Source organism: Varroa destructor, unplaced genomic scaffold (genome assembly GCF_002443255.2).
Source record: "Varroa destructor unplaced genomic scaffold, Vdes_3.0 BEIS01000001.1, whole genome shotgun sequence".
In the NCBI taxonomy this organism is placed as follows: domain Eukaryota; kingdom Metazoa; phylum Arthropoda; class Arachnida; order Mesostigmata; family Varroidae; genus Varroa; species Varroa destructor.
The window spans coordinates 20,511,065-20,537,589 of record NW_019211454.1 but is presented as its reverse complement, the minus strand read 5'-3'; the positions used below and the strand labels follow the sequence as shown (position 1 = coordinate 20,537,589).

Below are 26,525 nucleotides of genomic sequence, written 5' to 3'. Positions count from 1 at the left end.
GGCACAAAGTAAAGTGGGTAAAGTCTTCCTCAAATGTTGAGTGAGAAGGAAGCTACATATCTAATGCAATGACAAATATTTCAGCACACCGGCTTTACTATCGCTCATTGGGCCACGACCGCAGTGCCTCGTTGAAAACAGTGTTCATAATGAAAGGGCGCGTTCCTACAGGTTTTTCGATAGAAACCATGAGTGTGTGTTGTGTGATCTCATGGATAATGCTAAGTGTACTAGTATTTGCTCCAGGATGCTCTGCGAGTTTAGACGAGGGACGTGCTCTGCTTAAAGATATCGCTTCTTTCCTTTTTCGAAAAATATTGCCGATTGCACAGGACGTCTTCATTGAAAGTGACATCTCTAGTGAGTGCTCTGGGTCTCTTCTTAAGTTTATGTCGGCTATACGAAGAAGCGAACCATGGGCTTTAAAAAGTGAGTATTTAGGATGTTAGCTGTTACCGATTTGTAACTATACTGAGAACCTATGATGGCGTCTATGAAGTCCGCTTTATAGGTGATAGGCCTGCCACGAAGATGAGGCTAAAAGCGAGAACATGCAATTGTTCTAACAACTGACAGTCATTGTTTGTGACAGAGGCAAAGGGACACCCGCATTTAATAGCGAAACATCAGTTTGGAATACAACAAAAAAGCGTCTCTTATTTTCTAATTACCCCTTAAGATAATTATTAACCATGTAGGGGTTTAATAGAACAAATTACACTCACGGGCTATTCTAGCGCTACATCAAATACTCATGCGATCTAACGAACACCTTTGATTATAGCCTCTTTCCTTCACATAGAAATACACGTATCATCTAAGGACAAAAGCGACACGCTTCAACGATTGAAACGTATACTACGTGTATTCGTACCGTAATTTTTATTTATGCATTTGGATCCACTGTAATAAAATGCCATATATAAGCATTTATGAGCAGTGTTCATATAAATATCCGTATGACATAAGAGTGAACGATACGGCTGAAATAACTCTTTAAAACCGTTTCATAATTCAAATTCTCAAATAAATATTTCTTTAGTAGAAATTAATCAAAGCCTATAGAAAATAATTGAACCCTTACCCGATAGATATATATATATATATTTCAACGCGGAAACCCATTTTCCAGAAACGTGTGTGAGCTGCATAGTTAGATACTATATAATATAATGCATGCAATATGACGAATATTCATTCACCACCTGTGTGATGTGGCTGCGCTTAAATGCGGAACTTATCATTACGTCACAATACGTCTCGGAAGCGTCTTACGTAAACGGCACAGCATCTTCGCTGCTGCCAGAAATGTTGAAGAGATCACTGTTTAGGGTCTGTATAAGTAAGATGTAGGCTGTAGCTGTGGATATACGATTGTTTCTAAACAATGTAGCATATACACATTTTAGAGATGTTTCTTTTGCTACACCATAACATAACAATAGGATGTTTCCTAATTGCACAATCATTGATTTATTGTGTTTACTATTGTAAAACATGGCTCTCGAAGCTTTCATTCTGAATGAACTTGACATCGTCCCCGCCCGGTCACTGGTACTAGACAACTTTTGTCAACTGCTAATGTTGACAGATTGGCTGCGGCGTTTCCTAAAGTGAGCTTTGTTGCCGTCACCACGACGGACAGCAATATAACTCCAATTATACTGTCCGTCTCGGGGGTTCTTGATAAATCAAGTAAAAAGTCATCTATATGCTATGTTGTTTACGGCGATAACACATGCAAAACGTTTCGGTATCTTTTATACCGTCGTAAATTATTTTTGGATAGATTTGCGCGTGTTTCTATGAAAGTGCTTAATAGGGACGTTTAAAAGAGAGCGTTGGGCTGTCTAGGCTGCAACAGGATCTAAGGATCCGGGGCTTTTTTGAAAACCAAACGCAAATTCAAAGGAGGATTGATAAAACCAACATCAACATGACCACTTAATTATCTCCCTTCGTTATTATTAATTATTTGGCCGAAATATAATCATCTATCATAATAATGCGCTCGAACTGAATATTGGGATTGCCCGAGCGAACGAATAACCGTAGGCGATTTGTCTAGACTCAACAAAAGCTATTCAACTTTACCATTGTATATAACGAACTATCACTTCACAAATATCCACTCTTCTTCGTCTTTTTGTTGAGCAAATGTGCCATCTTTCAATATAATAATTGAAAAAATAGTCAGTAATAATTATGTTATTACTGACATTAATTGTATGACATTACTTGTAAATAGCGAGCGCTATTTGATTCTCTGGACGTGCATAGCAAAGATCCAAGCTTACTTTCACACTGAAACACCAGCGAATGAGCCCGATACGTGGATCGTCCAGCGAACGGCTGTTCTGACGATGGCTTTGTATCAGTAACGATCACTCGACAAGAACAATAGGCCTTCACTTTTGACATTAACTCAATTAAGTAGCCCGATACTGCGTAGGGACATAGCGTCGATCGGAGATATAATTCGTTTAATTTGTTTGTCAACACCGAAACGTCTCGGCGGGTCAGTACAAAGAAGTAAATGGTTCACAATATCGTAACGAATAGTACTTTCACACACAAAGCCGCTTGGCTTGATCCTGAATGTGTTTCAACTGAGTTTCTCCACCTTTTGCACTCGTTACATCATTAAATTAGAATTGAAGCACGGTCTAGCTTGGCCGCAGACGTGTTTTTATTCATAGAATAATGCTTGCTCATATATATATATATATATATACACACACACCTTTCTAAAGTGGGACAATGTTTTCCGTAACAGGCACGCGTTCATCTGCTACCTACGGTGCCGGATGTAATCCGGTCCTCTCTATAACAAAACAACATACTTCTCGTGGCGAACAAGTACGTCGGTTTCAACATTTGAGGGAGAATCGGCTATTTTACAATCCCTAGTTGATGGACGAAACTCCACCAATCTTATAAGCCTTTTGTGCTATCCCAAATGAATAGTGCCAATATGGCTGCGGCCAGAACATAAGCAGGTTTCAACATATCCACAACGGAGAATATCCGCGACAGAGAAAGAACTATAAAGTCAGTCGTTGCCGTTCAAAGGTGCATTTTTAATCATCCTTCCGTTTCAAGCTGTTAGTGAAGGAACTTGGTGCAAGTGAACGTACGATGCCATGGAAAACTGCACCGGCTCGAATCAGCCGATTAATGCAGAAATACCACCATATTCTGGGGGCACCGAACAGCCCAGATTCGAATTTATTGGTTTATTATGTCCGAGCTATGCATATTATGTATGGGCGGGAGTCCAACAATTTCTATCTCATCTGTGCTATCAGAGCAAGAATTAACGCTGTCTGTAATCGCGATGAATGGTAGTTGTATTGAATAAACATGGCCGTCGAGAATGGCACTTTTAGCATATATGAAAAAGTTCGTTGAATAATCCGTCTAGATACGTGCTTAGAAAAAAGCCGTACGCTGCGTGTACGTTATTTGTTATTACAGAGTGCCCCAAAACATTAATATAACACCTTATATTTGTATGCCATTAATATTTAAATTGCGAAACAATTCACGTGAAATACATTATCTTGATCACTGTCGCGGATGGTCAGACTTATCACCGTTCTAGTCAATGTGCTACAGATAACAGCAACTCAAATGTTATCAGGAATCAGGAGTCTGGATGCGCTATGGACTGCGTGAGGCGCACTAAAATATCTAACCTTACATTGGTTTTTAATATGTCGTCTAGCACCGTGAAACGCGCAGCCATAATAGTAAATTTCTATACACGATTGTTAGAAATGATGTTTTCCTAATGGGCAGAAGGTCTTAAATAACAAGCGGATCAAGCAGTTCGTAGCTCCGGCAGATATATCTAAGTCTAGAGATAAGCTAAATATTTATTTCAGAAAGACTGTGATTTGCGTTTTATGACACTAGAAGGATCCTAGTGGCAAATGCTCGAAAAGAAAAATGTGGCCAATAACGATTTGTGTTTTATCGACTGAACAAGGCTATTCACCAGAGAAGATTCGATAGATAACGTAAAATCATCCTTCTCCATAAAGATGGCAGGCTACACATAGTAAAAGGTCGTTGAAGTCGCCCTGTAAATGTTGGAGGTTTTTCTGCATGCATCATAGACCTCACGGCAACAGATTACCACCCCTGCCAACCAGTAGTAAAGAGAATTTATAACAGAATGTTCGACAATGAAGAGGCTCTCAAAAACTAACTAGACAAGTTCTTCAACAATAGACCTAAAAGTTCCTAGTGAAAAAGAATTGAGTAACTGATTGAGATATAGGGAAAAGTCGTAAAGAATGACTGCGACTTAACTATAAATTGGCTTGTTTTTGGAATCGGTGTTTTTGTTAAGTAAGAAGGCTCTTACTCATGTTACAATCTAAGACCTTGACATTCAACCCGGTTCTGAACCTGTCACACACGACAAACCTTTCAGCATTATTACCATAAAATGATATGTCAAAGATATTTGTTAGATAGATCGATGACTTTGAAATATGTACAACACAAAAATGTCTAACTGAGGGCCTATTTCCTTTGCTGCTAACACCAAGATCATTCAGTTAGCATGACTAAGCCCGAAGATCGTAGAAATAATTGTAAGGCCCACGAAGCTTTAGGATTGATTCGTTCAAATTCTGCATCAATGAGATAAGTGCATTTTTACGACAATTCGTGCGAACAGTGACTGTCTTAATTGGAGGTTCTATTATTACCAGAGGATATGCATAAGCGTTGCTGTAGCATAAAGCATAAACGTTAGAGTTTTCCGGTCAAAGTGCCTCGGACATCAGAGGACTTATCAAAGGTGCCACAGGTACAAAGAAAGCAATGGATACTGTGCTTCTATCCTGAGCTTCGATTGAATTCTACTCAGCTGCATGAACGAGATGCCTTCAGACCTGTTGTTTAAAGCGTATCAGCAGTAGGTAAAGACAAAAAGAAACTTAAACGCGACTGTACAAGGAGTAAGCTTCAAGTGTACCTCAACCTGAACATCATATCAACGCGTTCTCTTTTGGTTACAGTGTTGACAGCAGCCGGTCTGGTGCCCAGTGGCATCATGTACCTGACAATGACGTCGTTGGGAAGCTACGGCCAGTGTCTTTCAACGCGGGCATACGAGGAAAACGATAACACGTCGTCACCCCTACTATTTATGGGCCAGTACTGCGGACTAAACGTGATGCCTAGTAGGGAAGCGTACGATACTCTTCTTGAGTACGTCGACAAGCTCGGTGACATTCAAGTGAGTCTGAATGCTGATACTCTAAAAATCGATAAACAAAGGTTAAAGAAAGATAAGTGCTTAACTTATGTAGGTTTGGCAATTCTGGTTCAAGTTAGGGTGACAGTTCTGTTTTTAACAGATCCTGAATCTATCCAAAGTGGCTTTCATGTTTGTATTAGACAACCTTGAAGACTTGCCGTATGATACATGAATTATATGAAATCGTAAAAAGCTTGTCGTTAAGTGTTTTAGCATGTTATTAATGCCACTGATCCTGCAAACAAAATCTTTGTTCGTGGTGTACTACTATGACTGAGATTCTATGAACTGTACATAGCTGTGTGCATCGGGATTTCCAGAACCTAATAGTTATTTACTTTTCATACCGTATATTCAACGAATCTGTCAAACATAGGAAAGACTAATTCTAAACCCTTTAAATGAAATCAACAAGACTATTTTTAACGGCTGTGTAATGAAAATCAAATATCAGGAATAAAGAAGTATTAAAATAAAATAATCTTACTGTCGACAGCGAAAATCGGTGCCACCATTAATCTACGATCAGGATAGCTTGTATCGCCCAGGACTTCGGTTAGGACTTTGCGTACCCTCTCTCTGCTCGGCAGAGGAAATGAACATCATCGTAAAGAAAGGTCCACTTAATTCGTTTACCTGATATAACGTTTGAATTGCAACGCTTTTATTTCTTATCTACTTAATTGAAGTTTTACCAGTGCTTCAAGTCGCTCGGTCTTTCTGACTACCCTTCCTGACAGAAAGTCAAGAAAGTCTTAGATCTAATCAGTCTTATTGACCTACAAACATAAGAAGTTTTCCGTGCATGTAGAGTGTCGTCTACAGAAACCGCATTCTTAAAGACAAATAGGTGAAGTTAACCCATATGGTATTCTATCGATTGTCTGTGTATATCTTTACGGGCAGCGTAGGTACTTTACAGTGCTTGTTATTTAATTATTTGGATGCTAATTTTTGGGAACACAGTTGCTTCACGTTACGACCAGTTTGCTGACATTTTATCGTGCCACAACGACGAAACGGACGCTCACAAAGATCCTGTGTACTACGTCGCCATGTGAGTCGATAAGAATAATACTTTCCCTGCGGCTTATTATATTAATTACGGAAATGCTGATTCATGTAAAAATTAAGTCTACGTATTCGTATATTTTCAGAATCGTCACTTAGAGCATAAAAAACGTACGTTTTACCTTTTTCGATTGATTTCCGTTATACAATATATGCTGACACACTTTTGTAGTTCACCAAAACTCTCAGGGCGTTTTAAAAAATATTATGATCTATAATTATTAAAAATCGTGTGAATAAAGAATGTTATTATTACTATTATCGGTATTATTATAAAGGAAAAAGAGCCGATTGCCTTTAGTATTTTAAATAAAAATGATTGCAAAGTAACATTTATCTAAAGCTAGGTCGTAGGTTATTTTAGGCCATTCCAATATGAATACGAAGTCACCCGTTTCAAAGAATTTAGTTAACGTAAGGCAAAAGACCACCTTAAATCGCTCATTGACTAAATTTAACGTCAATATATCACAAAGAAGAGTATCTTTTTCAAAAAATAAATAAATATTTTTTACTATCAGCCAAATATGTGCTTAAAGCCTACGTCAGTTAAATAATGTAATAAAGTAGGTGTCCTATAAATTGCAATGATTAGCCATTTGATTCGTCTATTAAAATCAAGTTGCGTGCAATAGGAGCCTTTGGACTGCGCGGCTAAGATAAACTTGAAAACATGAAATATCAAAGATAAACTTTTTACCGTAAGCACAGTTTCCCAGCAAAGTTGATTTGGAATTGAATAATCGCAAGTTACTTCAGTGGTGGCTATTTCAAAATGTGTAGGAAAAACATTCATTGAGTTTTGCGAACTAATTGGATAATTTCTACTATTTCAGCTTTGTTCCTTGCGTTCTCACATTTATTATGATAATGTCTACTCTGCTTGACATCCGAGGACTAAACTGTAAGAAATGTTACACTTTTTACAACTTAATGGAGCAGCTTATAGTTTTTTTAACAATTTATCTGTTTATATCTATGATAATATGAACCCTTAGGATGATGTATCAATATATAAGCATCCAGAATAACCGCCAGTTAACCTTGTTATTGTTCTAAAATTTATGATGTATTATAGTTTTTGTGCTTAGAAGTTACGATGGTGCACATCAGTATCTGTTATATGGGCCTTCTATTCGGTTGGAACTTGAGTCGTGACGTAAACGTCATTTTTCTCTTTCATCTCTTCACTATTACTCTAATTCCATATACAATTCCAAAATATGCTTACCCCCATGTCTATAAAACGTATTGTAATTTTCGTTGTACAGGGAACACAATTTTACCCCGAGGTCAGGATCCAAAGGTGAATGTCCCAGGTGAAAAATAGGTGTGTTTATGATACCTAGTCAATTTTTCCTGTTTTCATGTAGGGGTGACGAAGACCATTTGAAAGCATCTTTGAGGGCAGACGGCCGGCAAACAACTTGTTGAATAACCTTAAAGATGAGTTACAGTCATTTCAACATCGGTAAGCATCTAGAACCTATGGGATTCTTTCAAAAAGTGTTTCCACGGTGATAAAAAACGGAAAAGGGGATAGGTAATTCCGGAAGATACGGCCAAACCCAAATTCGAGTCAACTCCCATTAGAGAAGCTATTATTTGCGTTTGGCCGGACTGAAAAGCTCCCATCCAGTGAGAAATGCTTGAGAAAGACAAGGCAGTTAAAAAGAGATCTGTGTGCACTCGCGCTTTGGCCTTATGATAGAACAGCGGTTTTAATGGAAGATCTTCCATCTCCAAGTACGGCGATAGCAGGGAAGCCTGACTCACAATTTGGTGCGGAGCTCCAGAAACTGTCACGGAGATGACGAACTAGCTGCAGAGTTAAGCCACTACTCTAACGGGAAAAATAACGGCGACAATTGTTTACATAAAATATTGCATGGTCGGGTGAAGCAAATGACGTCCGGAATTCCAGAAGTGCATTTGGATTGTAACCAAGCAGTGAGGCCGTTCCTAGACAAATTAAGCCCCACTACCTGCACGAAGGGTCGGGTCGCACCAATGAAACCTGAAATTATCAAGAACCTCATGAGCGGAAGAGAATTGGGCGGCAATGCTAGCTAGCGTATAATCGTAAAAGGCCCAGCTTTGGACCTACGGTTGTTCGACAGTGTGCCGAGCTGCAAAGTGGCCTGTTCCCAACACACTGCATCCCTATCCCCTGCGCAGTTTGATAATGACAGGATGACCATGAGAATCATGGGACATGGGCAGGCGTAGTCTTTCAGATCTATAGGCTTGAGGCAGGCGAAAAGTCGACCAGCTCATATTCCGGGTCATACAGGAGATTAGCGAGAACGGGAGTACTGCCTCTAGGAGAACTGAAGTGGCAATTTGCATGATTTGGGTTCCCTTCCCCGATCAAATCGAGAAACTCTAAACGAAACTTACTTCGGAAGTCGTTTCCCTAAATGAGCATACCACGACCCGATCCCTTGCTTTCTGGTGAACACAGACAAGCGGTCTCCTCAGGAAGATCACGAAACTGGTTGTTCATTCGTTATAACCTACCACACATGGTGATTGCAACCATCAAAAGTAATAGTGCGTCCCCTATCAAGTCGTCACATTCTGTAATATTTCGGAATATTGATGATATGGTCTCTTTCGCAGGGGTTCTCAGGAAACTACAACATGGCGTTGATCTGGTGTAGCAAAATTTTATACTCAGGCACGCTAAGTTCTGCGTAAAGGCGACGTTCGGATTAGCGAGAAGATATGTTGCGATGGGATTCTCGAGCTGTTGTACAAACGCTCGAGGAATAGCACGGGGTTACAGCCTTGGCCGGAATGGCCTACTACAGGCGCACCCCGATTAAAAATATAGTGGCACTGGGCTTTTAGGGACAACTTTGTATTTAGTAAACCTGTGCAGAGTTTTACTGGCCGATGTCTTCGGTGCTGCGGGGTGCAAACGACGCCATTGTCGACAAGGTCTTCTAACGGGACAAACTGCATATAAGATGGACTACTCACCCGATGAATGAGTAGGTCTTTTTTGCGCTGCCCGCGATCTTAGACGATTGGCCATAGATCGTTCGAATTTATTCTTCGAGGTGGTCACGACGAAGCATCAACGTTGTGACGGCCGTAATGCAAGGTGGAGTGGCTTTTCCGCGATAATTGTGGCGGGACGGATCATTGTGCGAACTTCACACGTTGCCTAAAGTAAAAGGAGAAGCCAAAAAACGGAAGTAGATTTCTTTGCGAGATCGCCGCTCCGGTCGGGCACCAACGAGCTCAGCTCACTGCAGGAGAATGGCCATCGCACCACGATGGCCTCGAACCCAAAAGACGAGAGAAGACAGCCAAAACGAATCTACAGCTTTTCTCCCAGTAGAGCAAAACGAGATTCGAAAAGCGCTAAACCCAATGAATAGTGATCAGCCTTCCACTTAAACTACAGCTATGATTTTTTTAATGACAAGTAAACTAAACGTCAGTCTGCAGAGCGACAACTAGTTCGTATGGAGCCTGGTCCTGGTATCTATGGTCGATCTGTTAACTGAAGAGCTGGGTCGAGAGAAAGGAGATCACTAGGAAAAAAGACAGGTATCGCATTTCTTCCAGTGCAATACTAGACCTCACATAGTAAAGGTCATCAAAGTTACTCTTCAATGACCTGTTTAAGAGATTTTTCTACACTCGCCTTGTTCTCCATACTTCATGCGTACAAATCGCCTCTTTTCCAATCAGTGGTGAATAAGAGTCGCAACCGAATCGAGAAAAACTGGCTGGTCGAGGTGTTTATCTTGAGACTAGAAAATTTCTTTCTAGAAAAAATAAGTTAAGAGATAGGGGAAGATTATTTAACCTTTGCTCCAACCCAATACAACGATGGTGAGTCGAACGATGGCCCCATTATTCCGAAATCTTTTAATATGCTTTGTTTTAGGTGAACGTCAACACAGCAGATATATGAGCATTTGCGACCTACATTACCACCGTACTTACTAATGCCAACGGCATGACTACTTCGGAAACATTGCTCCAAAAAAGCACTATGAGTAGATTGGGTAATCCTGTGATAGAGCTTTATGATACAGGAAAATTGCATGAGGGCATTGTAGTGCGAAAAGTACAGGAAATATTAAAAAAGATAACTTATACTAAGTTGTTTTTATTAAAGTTGTCAATCAGTCCCAAAAAACACTACACCAGGTGTAATCAAACAGAACGTAACTTATCTAGAGTATGCTAAGTTTCTAATTTGAGAAAGATTTTTTAGGTTTTGCATATAGGACTTACAATATTTCGATGCCTTAACTTATACAATATTAACTTTTAAAACGTGTACTCTTTTTTGTGACCTTCGAAGCACGACCGTGGGTCAAAGTGTTTAGCGCAATACGTAATCACAGGAAGCTGGTCACGACCAATCCAAATCAGATGACCTTTCTTCATGGACTCAAGGCACTCCTTGCATATTGGATAGTGTTGGGACATTGCTATCTCCTCCTCGACCCATACGTAATATGTGAGTCGTAAATAAGCGTATAGCGGCGGGTAGAAAACACTTGATGAAATGCTGTCGCAAACATCTGTGTCCAGAGGGCGCTGTCTGTATGACTAAGTGGTTCTTGTTCTAATTTGTACGTGTTTTGCTCGTAATTTTTATCGTAGACTTGGCTTAGATGTTTGAGTGAACGTCGCCCTAGGCTTATATATCTCTCCGTAATATTTACATTTCGCTGCATGGTCGATGAAAGTCACTTAGAGTAGTAGATCACATAATGCTAGTATGTAACGTTTCGCCTTTGAAAACTATTCAGAACTATACTATGTTATGTTTACCGTTGAATCGTATGATGCTTTATCGGGTCGTTTCATAACGAGTTGGGGTGCATTGGACGAACTAATGTTCTGATGCAAAATTTGGGAACGCAAAATAATAACAAATAGGATTTAAGCGTAATAAATTCTCTTCTGGTAACTACTTGTGGCAAGTGGACGGGATACATCAGACGAAACAAGACCATGATGGGCAGCGCGTCAAACATATTAATACAATAGCACTACTTGTTTTATTTGTCAAGAGCTCAAATATAGCGTCAAAATTTGCACGATTTATATTCTAATTTTGCATCGCTAAGACGTATGCATGTACTATTAATACGTTGTATATTTGAAATCTTCTAGTTACCGTAAAGGAAGCTTTAGATGTGACGACGACAATCTTCTTCCAAATAGCGGCGACTGGAGCCTTCTTAGGAGTATCCGTATTTTTTGTGTCCAGGTACTATTACTAATAAAAAAAATTATGAATTTCTTTTGTTTCTGTGAGAAAAGCACGAATGCAATTTTCTTTTCGCCTAGGTAATGTTAAGGTCATCACAAACTTTTTCTGTACTGTGTCAGAAGAAGTACAAAAATTTGTAACCTTCGACATTACTTTTCCAGCGGTTTCATCATGAGTTTCACGTACGTGGCGAAAGACAAACACTGGAAAACGACACATTTGCGATTTTATATCATCTCCATTATTCGAAGGTGAGCATTTTATGCATGCACAGAGATCAGATTGTTTACAAAGAGGTGACCATCAACTGTTTGATATTGATGAGAGCGACGATATAAAATGATTTTGTTCTGTTGGACCTACGAGAATATATTTATCCTCTTGAAAAATGTTCGTGGCTAGCTCCAAAGGAATGATTTTAAATTTTGCTACCAGAACTGCTTATCAGGCCCACCCGCAAGAACACCGAAGAATAAATGATATCAGCATTGTTTGACACTTTTGCGGCTAAGGTTACAATTCACTTTCATTTGGGTGCCGAGATATACATGTATGTGTAGGCCAATCGTCTGTCCACGAACTTCAACGAAGGCATACTACGAACAAGATACTATGAATAATATTCGAAGTGCTAATAAAAAATATTGCATGGCCCGTGTACCTAGTGTGCCGAATAAAAATGCTCCGGTAAAAATTCAAGAGTTTTTTTTTTTATTTGCCTGTTCTATTTCCTGCAAAAGCTTGAACGGGCTTTTTGTCGTAAGCCTTAGCGTACGAAAAAAGCGTACAAAAAATCCAGTTCTTGCTGGAAAAAAAGCAACAGAGCCGTCATGCTGGAAGATACGGTGCCGTTTTCGTAATATGAGCATAGATAGACTTCTATTTATAAGTAAGCGTCATCGAAACTAGAAACTCCTATTCGAAATCGACCCTTCACGTTATTGCTAGTTTTCATGTGGCTCTTAAAAACTGAGGAGGCGAACAGAAAAAACCTGTGGACAGTTTAGATTTAAAGTTCATCAAAAAAAACATTTTTGACACACCTGTATTTTTTATATGAGATTTAACGACCGTTTCAGAAAGGAAAATATTAATTTTCAGTTGGGTTATTTAGATAACCGTTTGAGCCCTTGCAATCTGGGACTTCTGGCCTGTTATCAGTGTAAAACATATCCTTAGCCAGCATATTTAGGCAATCTACCAAGCAAAATAGCTTACCAGTACTGCTTGACGCAGTATTGGTGTTAAAAAGTTATTTGAAAAAAGGATCATTTAAAAAAGACTACTAGGTGGTTTAGGTTCCAAAATAAAGATGTAATTGCGGCAGACAGTTGCTATATTGAATAAACATGCAACAAAATTTGTGAAATTTTCATTTTGCTTTAGATACAGTTCTAAGAACAACCTATAAATGATCCGAATTTAGACAAAGTATCCTGTTTATGTATGTATGCATATACATACATATGAACAGCGAGAAAAAGAGCGCACATACGCTTTGAGCTTTGAATGGATGTGATCGTAAACACACCCAAAGATGAGGGAAAGATGATGATTATAAACATTATATGCGCTACATTGTTTGCTAAATGTATTATCCAAAAAACAATTGTGCTCCATCAAAGACACGCGTCGAACTGTGTTTCTTGTTTATCCAATATAATATATTACAAAGGCTTCTGCACACTACTATATCCCACTTTACCGGATAAACCCGGCACACATAGTGAAATATTCATTTTTTGTGAAAATTACGCTAGTATCATCATCAATTTATGGTACTGCACTGTTCCTTTTAATAAATTACTACTCCGCAGGATTTCCTTGCTAACATTTCTTCATTAACTTTATAATTACTTTGAACAGGTACTATCGTCTAATGCTGCCAGCTTTAGTAGTTTTGGTGGTGGCACTGGCCCTTCCGTACATCGTCCATGGTCCTCTAACCGATACGCATTTTCGGATGTTCACTAACTGCAAGGATAGCTGGTACAAGGTGCCTCTGGTACTTGTGAACACTGATGCTATTAATCATATGGCAAGTATCCAAATTTACTGTTTTTGATAACCTGCCAAATCACTCGTCACCTATGTTCTACATAGCGAGTTATTTCAGTGTGTGGACAACGTTTCCTTTTTTATTAACACCAAGTGACCTTTTCTAAATAAACAAGCCCTTGAAATCACCTCTTCTGGGTGCGGTATCTAAAATTTGCACCCAGTAGGAGTCAGCCTAAACGAGCGCCAAACTACAACTTTTGTTACATCTTCCCAATTAAGTAGTACCTATAGTTTGGGGAATATTTTGGAGTTATCTATCGGCACGATTTGATTGTACCGAGGCTGTTTTTTAAAACACAGACTTATAAAGATTTTTTTTTATTTACACGGATTAAATTTCAGTGCCTCTCACACTTATGGTACATCTCGGCGGATTACCAGATAGTTCTAATGATACTTCCCATAATGATCTTTTACCCAAGGTAAGACCCGCTATTGAAATATCTAAAATATTTCCCATAGTGAAATTTAATTAATTAATTAATTAATTAAGCTCGTAGTATTAAAAAAGTAGCATTTTATATATTTTTACTTTATATACTTTTATATTCCATTACATAAGAAGGCTCTTTCCTTGCGCGATGCAGTATTTAATTCATTATAATTATAATTCGCCTATGATTCCACCTCCATATGATCATCTAAGTCAATACATACTATTTATTTAATTATTATAGCTGCTATTTGTAAAATAATCTGCATGTTTATTATTAGAACAGTGTTAATTAGATTTTATTTAGAGAACATTTAGCCAAGTGATGATGATAGGTGCTCTCACTTGAAGGTACTTCAGCAGAATTTTTCACGAATAAACACAAGCACTAACAAGACCCGATGCCTGACATTCATTTTGATCAGGCATTAGCAGTGCAAAAAATACTATATTCCAGATCAGCTTAAACTTGATAGTACTAATGTAAACGTTTGCTCGGAGTACGGCCACCGGGTTTACGGGATAGTACGCACATAACTGTGACACGTGCAGATTTTATGTTGATGTGCTTTTGAATGAATAATGCACGTTTTAGGCGCTCATACGCTATACTTCACTTGTTTCTAGGTTGTTAGAATGATCATTGCTTTTAACTCGTATACACGCGTTATAATGATAATTAGCATACCAACAATGACTGAAGATATTGCTGATTTTTGTTATTAGACTAATATCACTAAAGAAATATATTTGTCGTCGGCCTTCTAGCTGGCTTAGTGAACCTTAATTGAGGCCACTAAGTCAAGTGGAAGCCTCCTTCGACTGAAATCTTCAACAAATCTTCTGTTTGTCGACTGCAGATACGTCCACCATCAATCATAAGTTATCGCTGCACTTACAAGCTTCACTCCCGTATTTCGTTTAGAAGCAAGCTTTATGAAAGTACAGTTGTATTGTCTAAACGTGTAAATTCAAAGTTCAAAGTTCTAAAACTCCGAAGCCTTTAGCTTTTGGGACTGAAAAATTTCCAAGGTCGAGGCGCCCGATTAGAGTTAGCGGCCAGCGCGCCGCCGCCAATGAGGCCGCGTGACATTTGAGGCATATTGCCTTACGAAGTTTATTGTACAGTTGCAAATCCACTGCCGTAAAAAAGATGCGATGAAACATCGGTACTATAAAACGTGTAACTTTGTGTTAGTTACTGTTCTCGTGTGATAAAAGTACAGAATGATCTCCGCCATGTTTTTTCTTCATGCGCCCGTGACTACGGAATGGGTAGGAGTAGCGGACAATTTAAAGTTGCGTTTCAGATCTTATACACATAGCGGATTATTGCTTCGTATATACGAACAAAATAAGAATGATGCGTTGACTCATCTACTGGCTCTAATCAACGCATTTTCGCTTTCAAGTCTACCTATGGCATCTTGAATTACATGGGCCAAAGATTAGAGATAATACTGTACCCTTAATTATTTTCTAGCTATCCTCGCTTAATGACTGCACTCATCGTGGCCATCTTCTGCCTCACAGGAATTGCGATAGCCATCGTGACATACCTTCTTCAACTACTGCCTTTCATGGGCTTTAATATTAACCAAACGTGAGTGGTCGACCTTTTTTCTTTAATGAGCTCGGCGAAGCCAAGTTGCCTCAGGTGCCTTTAAATTGTTTCCTAAATGGAACATGATATGTCGCATAAGTTCTTAGAATATCTTGTTATTTAAATTGGCTCTACTAGAAGTATTAAAGGTGTTTGGACCTCAGGCCAATACATTCGATCTCATGCACGATCCTCTTGCACGCGTTCGCAGGTAGAAGCTTATAAATGATCGCTGATTTAAGTTTTCACCATTCATAAGTCCAAAACAGCTTCTCTAACTTAGCGTACTCTTAATGGCTCTATTTGTACGAATAATTGCTTTTTTTTTTTTACCAAGTGCCAAGACATTTATACGTTGGGTTTATTTTTTAGTCATACGAATACCCAGTGTGTGCCGGATTATTAATGACTTTACCCCTACAAGTCGTCACATACATTTAATTATATATATATATATAGTATATTATTTTCGGCTTTTCTACTCAACATAGGACAGGCATTGGCATGCGTTGTTATCCCAGGTATCCTGATACTTGAACCTTATGAAATTAGAATCAACTTTTTCAAGATATAGCTCATTCGTTTTCCCCAAATGAGTTCCCTAATAGTTTAGGCTACTATAAACTTATTTTTTATGTCATGTGCTCTATAGGCTGAACTGGTTACAAAGGGTTTAATACAATAAAATAATCCAACGAAACTTATAAAAGTTTTTTTTTTTTATTTAGAACATACTAATCTCATAAGAAACGTTATTCCTCATTGGAATAATACTGCCCGTACCTATCGTAATTTCCACCGTTCAATTTACAGTGAATTGATTCGTGTGTCGAAGTATGTTTATTTCCTGCCAACAACTCATATTGGGATGGTAGGTGCCGGTATTCTTACCGGATTTCTCGCGCAACGTCATAAAAATCTCAAGATACCATCGGTAAGTTATAAGAAAATGTTTTGTTAAAATCAATGGTTCCCCATAAACATTTCACATTTGTTTTCCGAAATACGTTCAAGGGATTAGGGTAATTTTAAATTTAGTTGATGATATGCCATTGAAAAGTACCTTATTACCAATTGGACCAAATCTCGAAGGCAGTTAAAAAGTACCGCTATATTGGGGAGTTGTTCAGCCAAAGTCTTTTGTATGACGAGCGATAAAGGTACAGCTGCTGTCGTGTAAAACGTAGATCCACATTTAGTGAAGGGTGCATTCCACAACGTATAAGGCACTTTTTCGTAACTGTAAATTCATACCTCATTTAACTGTGACCTCTCCGTTACAATAATCGTTCGTAATGATCTTTGAAGGATAGATGAAGATCGCAGAATCTATTTTGTTTATGAGGAGGAGATTCAATGTTTCTATTATACTACAATGGTTTAAAAAACTTCGACAACTTCAAACGTCAAAAGAGCGCTAATATAGGTCAAGAGTGCTAAATATGAGCAGATTCTCTTGCACTCTTGTTTAGATATTCGATACTATAATTTAATACTTACCTCTTTATTGTAAGGGAAAAAAGGCCTTTTCTACGAGCCGCGTAGTATATCATAAAGGTACTGTGGAAACAAAATCCGCTGTTGTTATTGCACAATATGCCCTAATGTGCTTCCGATAGTTGTCTCGCTTCAAATATCTGGTGGACTAGAATAATATATTCAGAGATATCGTGATAGAAGAAAAAAATGTAGAAGGTTTAGACGCCAACTCCGAATATCAATGTTAAATTCTATTGACCGTAGAGAACTATAGCCGTAAAAATGCTATAAGCGTGGCATCCAGGCTTCAACGGAATGAATTAACAAGCTAGCCAAGGATTTTGCTGGAACTTCAACATTTAGCATTGTGCTTCGTGGAAGTCGTTTCCAGATTACTGCAATAAACTACTTTTACCCTAAGAACAGTTCGATTTCCTGGTAATTGATGGCAAATACTTTACGTTTCTTTGATCTTCAATGGCCATCTAGTCCTTCTACGATACCTACTAAAATGTTTTCAGATACATTATTATCGTTATTTTTTTAGCCTTGTAAGTGTTTCAGGTACCAAATAAGGTAAGATACACAGCGCACTCCCTGCAATAAAACGGTCTGGCAGACAAAAACAAAATATGTGTAGTCTATGGCGTAACTTGGAAAAAAAATATGGGGAATCGAATTTCGTTACATGATTTTTATACTGCCGGACACAACGGTCAGAAATCTATTTGAAGGCCCACAGAATTTTCTCGTGTAGTGGCATCCGATCTTTGTGGGGGCAAGGTGCGAGTTTGTGTTTCAATATAACAGATAATAGCTACTATGCGATGTTACCATTAAATTTTGCTAGCTATATGTTACAACACTTGTTTTTCTTGGTCTGGAATATTATTTAAGCGCATATATTTTAATGTTTATGCTATTGCAGTACGTGACCCGTCCCATTTGGGCGTTAACGCTGGGATCGTCGCTCGTAGTCAGTATTCTCCCTGTCCTTTGGTATAGAAATACTGACATCCCGCCTTGGGGTGATGCCTTGTACGCAGGATTGCACCGACACGTCTATTCAGTTTTTTCTGCCTGGCTTATTTTTGCCTGCGCAACAGGAAACGCTAGTAAGTAAACAAGTTTCGTCTGTTATTTGACAGACAGTGCCCCATACTGGCGATGTGTATAATGGCTTGGTTCTCAAAAATAAAAATAAAGCTTTTCGTTGTCAATAAGATGATATATAGGTATGTAATGCCATCTGAGGTTTCCGCTACTCACTTTGCATTAAACTTTAACCGAGGTAATTGCATACACGTATATCGCGTAGTGCTCAGAAACTTCAAATTATTGGCTCGTGTGCGTCTAGTGTACGTCTGTGATTACACAAACGGTTAAACATAGCGAGGTGCCTTTTTATTGGTGTCGATGCCCGACAACACCAATTGATATAATGATGCTGTGGTTTTCTCCATAATTGGCTCCAAGATTATCATTAATGTCACAACTCGTTATCTTTGTGTTGTCCATTTGATAAAATTCGCGGCAGACATGGAACCGATGTCCAGGTTTGGACTTTTTTAACGGTTACTGAAGGATCGATTGCTCATCATGGTTAGTGAAGCCCCGCAAATACGCAAGCAAACGCTTCTGACACACAGCGGAACTATAGCCAGTTTGATTCTCTGCTGCTGCGTTGCTAAAGGTCGGTTGGATAGGGCAGCATCACCGTTAGCCGATGTCGTCAACAGCTGTCTCTGAATTGGACCCGTTCATTTCGCACAGAATTTATTGAGATATGAGAGCTGTACCCCCAGGATCTGCATAGATGTGACCGAGCGTTGCACAGAATTTGGAAAACTTTAATGTCGCTCAAAGACCGCACTACTCTCGCTTTTCTCGATGTCGACACAACTACGATTGTTGAACGATTGTTGTGAACAACGCAGTCCATCAGTTGCGTCGGAAGCTTTGAAATTTTTAAGTTGATCCTTAAGGTAGACGACCCTAGTGCTAACGCTATTAGCGTTACCAAATCATCTGCATCAATCGCCGATATGTGTCGTTTGATCTCTTTTCCTCTACAGGCGATAGCTGCTTACGTTTGTCGTAGATTTTAGATGCAATATCCGAAAATGTCACTGGTGCCTCATGTGCAATAAATAATTGTTGTTATCGGCAGTGCTTATGGGTCGGCCATTGCATTTGATGTGACTGGCAAGCACGCTAAACGCGTCTTCATTGGATAGCAAATTCACACGGGTTGCTGTACATAGACCCAAATATGACTGTCAAGTGCATCAAGGTTACCAACATGGCAAATTTGAGGCGTTTTTGAGGTAGCCTTGTTTGTGTGGGCTGGCAGTAGAGTTACCTAACGACATGACTTCAGTATGTTGGTCTCACAGTCCAGTTCTCTTCACGATTAGGACGCCTATTTTTAATAGATGCACTGTTCAAGTTTTCGTTTTCCACGATACCTCAGACTGTTTTGAAATATAATCACACACCCTCCAAAGGTTTGCCTATTGCGGCTAAAAAAGGACAGTTACGAGGTGAAAGAGCATCTTGTAGGTAAAGAAGAGGTTTGGCGTGTTCTAAGGGTCAACTGCGCCACAAAGAAGGTGACTACTCAGTTTGAACATCTACGGCTACCTACTTTCCTAATGCAACTGCATAACATGCAATTGGCCTTTACAGGAGACTTAAGCCCTTATTAAAATAGGCAGCAAGGCGAAAAACTCTTCGGACTCAGATCTAGCTGTCAGTTAGGCAAAGCTGAGCGAGAACGAGTGCGGTTACACCGCTTGGACGAAAACGGACAATGGTAACTGACTCAGATTTATGTAAACTGTCTGGGTTGTAACGAATGGGAGAGTGAAAAACAACAACAAATCCGTTCAATCTGCACACCTGTCTATAGGACATGTTCAACGTGGCAACATCATAGGGCATCTTTCTAAGGGAGATAATCCGTCTGACGCCCTGCTGTGACCCGTAAGCCTCGTTCTCGTACTGTTTTGAGAACAGTTTGAAGCGATTAAGAACTATCGAAGTGGTGTGAGAAGATACGTGTCAGGGGATACTGGGGATGATTTCTATCCGACTAAATCTATTTCTATCCGTTGAAAAAGTTTGGTCTAAGTCACTTAAAACAACTTCACTTATAAACATTCAGGCTTTTCTTATACAACTCGGCGAGAACAAACAACGACACCTCCTGTCTGATGATCCGCTAGCAGTATTCTGAAGTATTTTTGTCCTAATGCACAGTTGGTAGCTATAGTAGCCGGCTCCATTCTTGCACTAAGAAAAATAGAAAACTTGGTTGACACGAGGCTGAACAGAGATGACACGGACATCGAATTATCCAAGCGTAAAGCGAATCGCGTTTTCGTAATGGGAAAACCTACTGTTGATGAAGAAAAAATATAAACCCCTATTGCCCATATATTGAATTGGCAAGCTACAATGTCCCGTCGCAATAGCACGCCGAGAGAAGAGCACGTGCTAGAATTTTGTTTTTCTACTTAAAAGCTCCACTGTCCTTCATGGTCATTAAGCGTAATCTTCATTAATGTTATTCTCGAAAGATGGCACTTTGTGCAATTGGATAATCTGATAACGTCTCTTATTTAATTGTGCGCAAAGATCAATCACAAATGCACAACCTCAGTAACGCACTGTGTCTCAAAACTTCCCACAACAAAATACAACGAACTTGTGACACAATTCATATTGATGGATTGGAACAAACGTTCTTATCCTTGGGTTAGTCCCGGATGAGATGCGCGAAATTCGGCATGGAATGATAAATAAGATCTTCACTAGTTTTTTTTCCCATATCGCAAAAATCTCCACCGTAGTCGTAATGCTACTTGCGTAAATCAACTTGGCGGCCTCTTCGATGCGACGAAAGATAGAAGAATTATGGAAATCCCAATATATCAATGAATATTTGAGTAAACGTTTAATCGAGCAAAGTTTTACGTCTTAAAAGAAACGACAATTCTGAGGTACAAGAAAAGTGGGGGTTCTGTGCAATATGAATAAATTTATTCCGGCAGCACCTACGGCTCTTCACTTTCGTCCATACGATTCCCGATAGGTATACAACAGTTTAATCTTATCGGCATATCGTCGCTTGAGGTAAACAATTAGTTGCGAGAAAGGGAACCGAATAAGATCCTGCACTCCACATGTTTGCCAGCAGTCCTTTTCAAAGAAAGCGGCGACATGCTTAATAAAGATTTCTCGCATAAAGAGTCGGTGTTCTTTCTTACTGTATAGAATAAGCTCTGTAAATGGCCGTAACTGAGACAACTGCGTTTTGCGACCATCTTGTTTGCCCTTTCATTTGAAATATACATTTAAATCTGGACTAATAGAGTGAATAAGTGCTGCTATTTCTGCACACCCATACATTTAAGGAAGTGGCCTTTAAGAGATGAAAGTATTGGAAATTTCACGTTGAACTGATTTTCAAAATTCTGGCAAACGTTTTCCAACGAATCGCGCGGCAGTTGTCGCTTAACAAATGCTATTGTAGATATTGGCTTGACTAGTGAACGTTTTAGCAGATCTCCGGAGAACCTTCTTTTTGTGGGGTCGCAAAGAAGTACTAGACTAACATGCGTTGTGCTGTTCGACGACGCCATGGACAACGAGCGTGCGACATCTATTGAAAAATTATTAGAACATATTCCAACAGCCTTAATCCGCTTCGAGAACGGACGGCGAAGTGTATTGTTTTTGCTGTCCCTATCACAGAAGTACGGATAAATTCGTACGTGAAATTAACTTGTTTAGTTCGGTATTGCTTGCCGGAAAGGTCCCGCGCCTAGAACACGTTTGACCCTTGATCTGACAGTAATGTGTGGCAGACATCGATATATAGCCGACCGGTGTTTTACAGCTGATGCGTTAATGTCAAGTGGACTTCCAGTTTTACGTTGTGCCGGTGCCGTCATTTTGCAAGTTCGATGTGCGTCAACCGAGATATTTTGTTGGGATGCCATTTTCGGGGCAGCGGTAACAGTACATTAATGAGACAGTTCTTGGTGTACGCGTAACCAAAAAAGTCGGAAAGCTGACCGGCTCATGTTTGTCATGTTTTGTTGCATTGGGGCGTAGGGACTGTGTGTGGGCTAGTGTCCTCAAAGTTCATCTAACGCATTATTTTGTTTTTACGCGAATTGAGGTGCGGTGCTATGCGCAGAGAAGAACAGTCCAGCTTCGAGATTAGGAGCATTTTGTCAACTGTGACGTCGCTTACCCACGAACGCCATGCAACAATGAAAACAGGCAGTTTCAAATGCCCATGAAATTAGTCCTTAACCGCTATGAGAAAGTGGGCGTGATGAGCTCCATGAAGCGTAACCTTCGATGATGCCTGGCCGCAATGACAGCTTGGACCTTTCGTTTAACTCATGTCAACGTCTCAGTAAGGCGTTAAACATATTGCTCTTCGATAGAAACAGCAGTGGTGTACTATAGCACGGCGTAATCTCGGTGAGGAGTGCACATCTATTGAGTGCATTGTTATGATAAGCATAACTATGAAGTATGCTGCCGTGCTGATTCATATCTCAGCGCTAGCAAGGGCTGTCAGACAGTAATAATGAGAAACATAAGGCTTTTTGGGGTTACTAGCTGTTTACATGATTACCATGCCGTTTCATGATATGTTGTCCGACAAGAACCAATCCGGTTAGGCTCCTAACTGAAGAACGTTTTTAATGAAATATCTAAAATAAATACGTGATTCTATAAAGCGCAAGACCGTGACTCTCGGATGAGGTCATCCTGCCGTCCGGTGGCGTTGGCTGATTGAATATGGTAATAAACTCTGTTATTAGGGAGTATTTAGGGCACCGTGTAAAGCTAGTTTTCCTTATCCGATGAAAGACTGCAGTACAATTAGCTCATTGAGCTAGCCTCGCCATACGCATTCGACTTCAACGGCTTCGTAGATTACCATATGCAACGAATAAATGTTTATAAACAACACACTCATACACTCACTGCAAGACTTTCCCGTAATGTATTGAGTTCCTCTTTCAAAATCAACATGGATATTACCAGTTATTAATCTCAATTTAATAAGAAATATCAGTCTCATGTACAGTTGGAAATTTCGAAAAAGCTTTAGATATTTGTTTTACTAGTTATTCCAGGTGGCTGTTCTAAAAAGTATAACGCTTACGACTCGAAAGGACTAGTACCCTGACAGACGTAGCATCCTTCCTGCACTCTGAAAGTGTATTATAAAATTATGTTGTTTCTTAAGCTCGATTTGTGTTAAATTAGTAATATATCCCCTATATTTTGATATGTTAACGAAAAAAGTTGTCTGCTGGTGCTCCCAATATACGTAAACATAGGAGAAGGAAAGATGTGCCGTAAGCTGCCGTTGAGCAACAAATTTAGCGGTGCCTCACATCTTTCACGAAGTGATCAAAGCGACAATAAAAAATACGCGGAAATTATAGAGCCGTTCGATGTATGTCATATAACTCGCGGTCTCGCTCAGTATTGTTAATTTCTTGGATTAGTTGCAATGTTGATATTTTCAGAGGAACACATGTTTAAAGGTTTACGTTATGAGCAACAAAAGGTATCGCGGTTAATCATCGGGCAGCGTTTTCTGCCTCCTTCCTGACGGAAAGACTCTGGATTTTAAAAAACATGTTGCTAATAATATTTGCGAAACTACTGAAAACCGTTAAGCGTCTATGGATTTACTGTAGAGAACGCTGTATTGTTTTCCGATACTATTACCTCCCGCCATCTTTTCTGTGCTTTTGGACTACGATAGGTATGGCGGTTCTGTTAGAGTAGGCGATGAAATTACTAGGTACTTGCATACCTATTATGTTTACTTAGTGCTTCAGATAAAACTTAAGGTTAAGAGATTATGTATTAAATCCGCCAACATAGAATATGATGTAATGAAGGATATACTCTAACCTTTAAAAAATAACTACGGTACCATGTTGACACGCTTTACATTTGTTTATCGTGTTCTTCTAGATAATTTGTCGTCGTTACTGTCGAGTACTCCGCTAGTGTTTTTGGGTAAACTGTCCTATGCAATTTACCTTGTTCACTATCCGATTCTTATATACTTCCTCGGTACAAACGCGACGGCTCAACAGGCGCTTCACACTCGAATGGTTTGTGGTCAACTTTCAGTTATAAGTAAAACTGATTTGGAATAGTTGTAGTTGTTCTGTAAAACTTCGACGTCTTGATTCAAGGAAAATGAAAACTATTATTGTCCATTGATTTCAAAATTTTACTATCAATAGTTCGATAACATAGAAGTATCGACTCGATATCATTTATCTCTACAGCAAAAGTAATAGAATAAGACTTTACGAAAGCCTATATATATATATATATAGAAATGTTTCCAATAAATTCCGAATGTTTGTCTCTATATGCAGGTCCGTGATTCACTAGGCGTTTACCTACTAAGCGCAGGTGTGGCCTATGTACTTCACTTGTGCGTCGAGGCACCTGTCATTGCAGGAGATGCTCTGTTCTTTAAACGGCATACTGAGAGCCCTCACGAGGTGGGACACCACGACGACAAAGATAACGGCTTAAAGGATAGTAAGGAATATAAAGAAATTGATCTCAAACAAGCATATAAGCTGTACTAAAACTTATTAATTCATAGTTTGTAATTTATGTCTCGACCAGATCTTGTGTAACCTCGATGACTTTGTCACACACTGCCACTAGATAGAACTAGGCACGGTGAGAGTCATATCATATTTTTTCCTTAAATATACGTTATGTTATATGTGAAAGGGCAAAAGTAGGCTTACAGCTTGAGACAGGTAGACTTAGGGAATCCTTAGGTGGAGAGGGATTCACTTGCAGATAGCGATCAGTATTAACCTATAATCGTCATAACGCATATGATTTCACAAATCAATTCTAAATTACTTTGAGCTCCTAGCCACTATTAGCCTCTCTAATATACTTTGGAAACGTATCCATTAATCTTGTCGGATATGGTTGATATGTAGCAATTGTGGCTAACTATTTGTCTATAAAGTTTTTAGGAATTATATTGCATATGGCGACATAGGTCGCGTATTAAATTTTTACTACAAGTATGTTTCGTACACGTCTTTCGCAAAGCAATACCAGTTGTAAATAAAATAAAAAATAAATAAAGAAAGCTTTACGATGATTATAATTTCCCATGTGACAGCGCGAGAGAATGAAAAAAACATGACATGAGCACAAATAGGGGTAAAATAACGTACACGTAGAAACGTGTCATTTACGTATCCATTTTTCAGTTTAGTTAGTAACTGACGAAATTAAAGCGACCCATGTCAAACGATCGATAATAGGAACAAGTCGGCATTGCCTATGTACCATTTATAACCATCCGTCTGATCTGAGCCATCACTGTACAACAAAATTATCTCCAGTTATCTCTAGTCCAAAGTAAGCCTGCCTGTTTGCCAATTGTAAGCCTACTTTTAGTACTTTCGTCCCCGCCTTGCGTATGCAGCTGTGGATTTGGTCAGTTGTGCCCACCTGGGAATGCGTAATGGTGGACGTTTGTGCTGGCCCGATTGTGTGCCCCTAAAGATCGATCCTTTACATAGTTATTTCTGTTAAGCTTAGTAGACACGTAGACTGAATATATCATTGTAATTAAAATCATATCCGTAGTTAACTTTTTTGTTCAATTTACATAAATCAACCGAATGATAATTATAATAAACGTTTGGATTTTTACATCTGGCATTTCCGTTAAATATTGTTCAGAGAGCTAGCGCCCAATGCAAAACAAAGGACGGGTTTACTTCAAACCCAGCCCAGTTCATAGAACTGCCTGCATTATTCCTAACAAGTAATATGTGCTTGTGCATACGTTGTTTTGTAACATGTTTGGACTGTAATGTTTGTTGTACATTGTATTGTACCTGGTAGGATAATCACAAACGATTACATCCCAGTAGATATTCTGGTTGTATTGTTTCATCCTAAGGCGCGCTGACTGTACCTAATAGGTTGAATGTGGTTTGCGTTCCCTATAAAGATGGTTGTTAAAGAAAATGTTCGCCCTTACTGGGGCGAGCTCAGCAAGCAGCGCTCTCTCTTTATTAGGCACTAGCAGGACAAAGTGGCTATGGCCAGTCATAAATGTCTCGTACGACCTTGTTGCTATTACCACCGAAAAGCTTGCTAATTGCGCAGTTGAACCTAAACTAATCCGGTCGTTATATGTTAACAGCATCGGGTATGGCTCTCGACATACTGCAAAGTCTTATGGAAACACTTTTTTCGACTCTACCCGTCACCAAACCGGCAACTGATGTATTTTTTCAGTCAAATA

General features: G+C 39.2%; 1 protein-coding gene across 1 annotated transcript; it reads left to right on the top strand.

Annotated features, from left to right (window-relative positions):
* On the top strand, positions 1-25,924 carry LOC111247325 (nose resistant to fluoxetine protein 6-like). The gene is made up of 15 exons (XM_022798520.2): positions 1-429; positions 5,034-5,254; positions 5,772-5,892; positions 6,242-6,332; positions 7,183-7,250; positions 10,674-10,832; positions 11,495-11,591; positions 11,756-11,845; positions 13,461-13,632; positions 13,998-14,077; positions 15,572-15,691; positions 16,505-16,625; positions 18,099-18,285; positions 24,191-24,333; positions 24,607-25,924. The coding sequence occupies exons 1-15, from the start codon at positions 69-71 to the stop codon at positions 24,823-24,825; spliced, it is 2,250 nt and encodes a 749-aa protein (XP_022654255.2). The 5' UTR covers positions 1-68; the 3' UTR covers positions 24,826-25,924.
* The last annotated feature ends 601 nt before the right edge of the window (positions 25,925-26,525 follow it).

Bases quoted from the DNA above. Each gene is read 5' to 3' on its own strand.
- LOC111247325 (XM_022798520.2), top strand. From the start codon at position 69: ATGACAAATATTTCAGCACACCGGCTTTACTATCGCTCATTGGGCCAC. The intron at 7,251-10,673 runs GTAAGAAATGTT...TGACCTTCGAAG, and splicing joins TGACATCCGAGGACTAAACT to CACGACCGTGGGTCAAAGTG. The intron at 15,692-16,504 runs GTGAGTGGTCGA...TTCAATTTACAG, and splicing joins GGCTTTAATATTAACCAAAC to TGAATTGATTCGTGTGTCGA.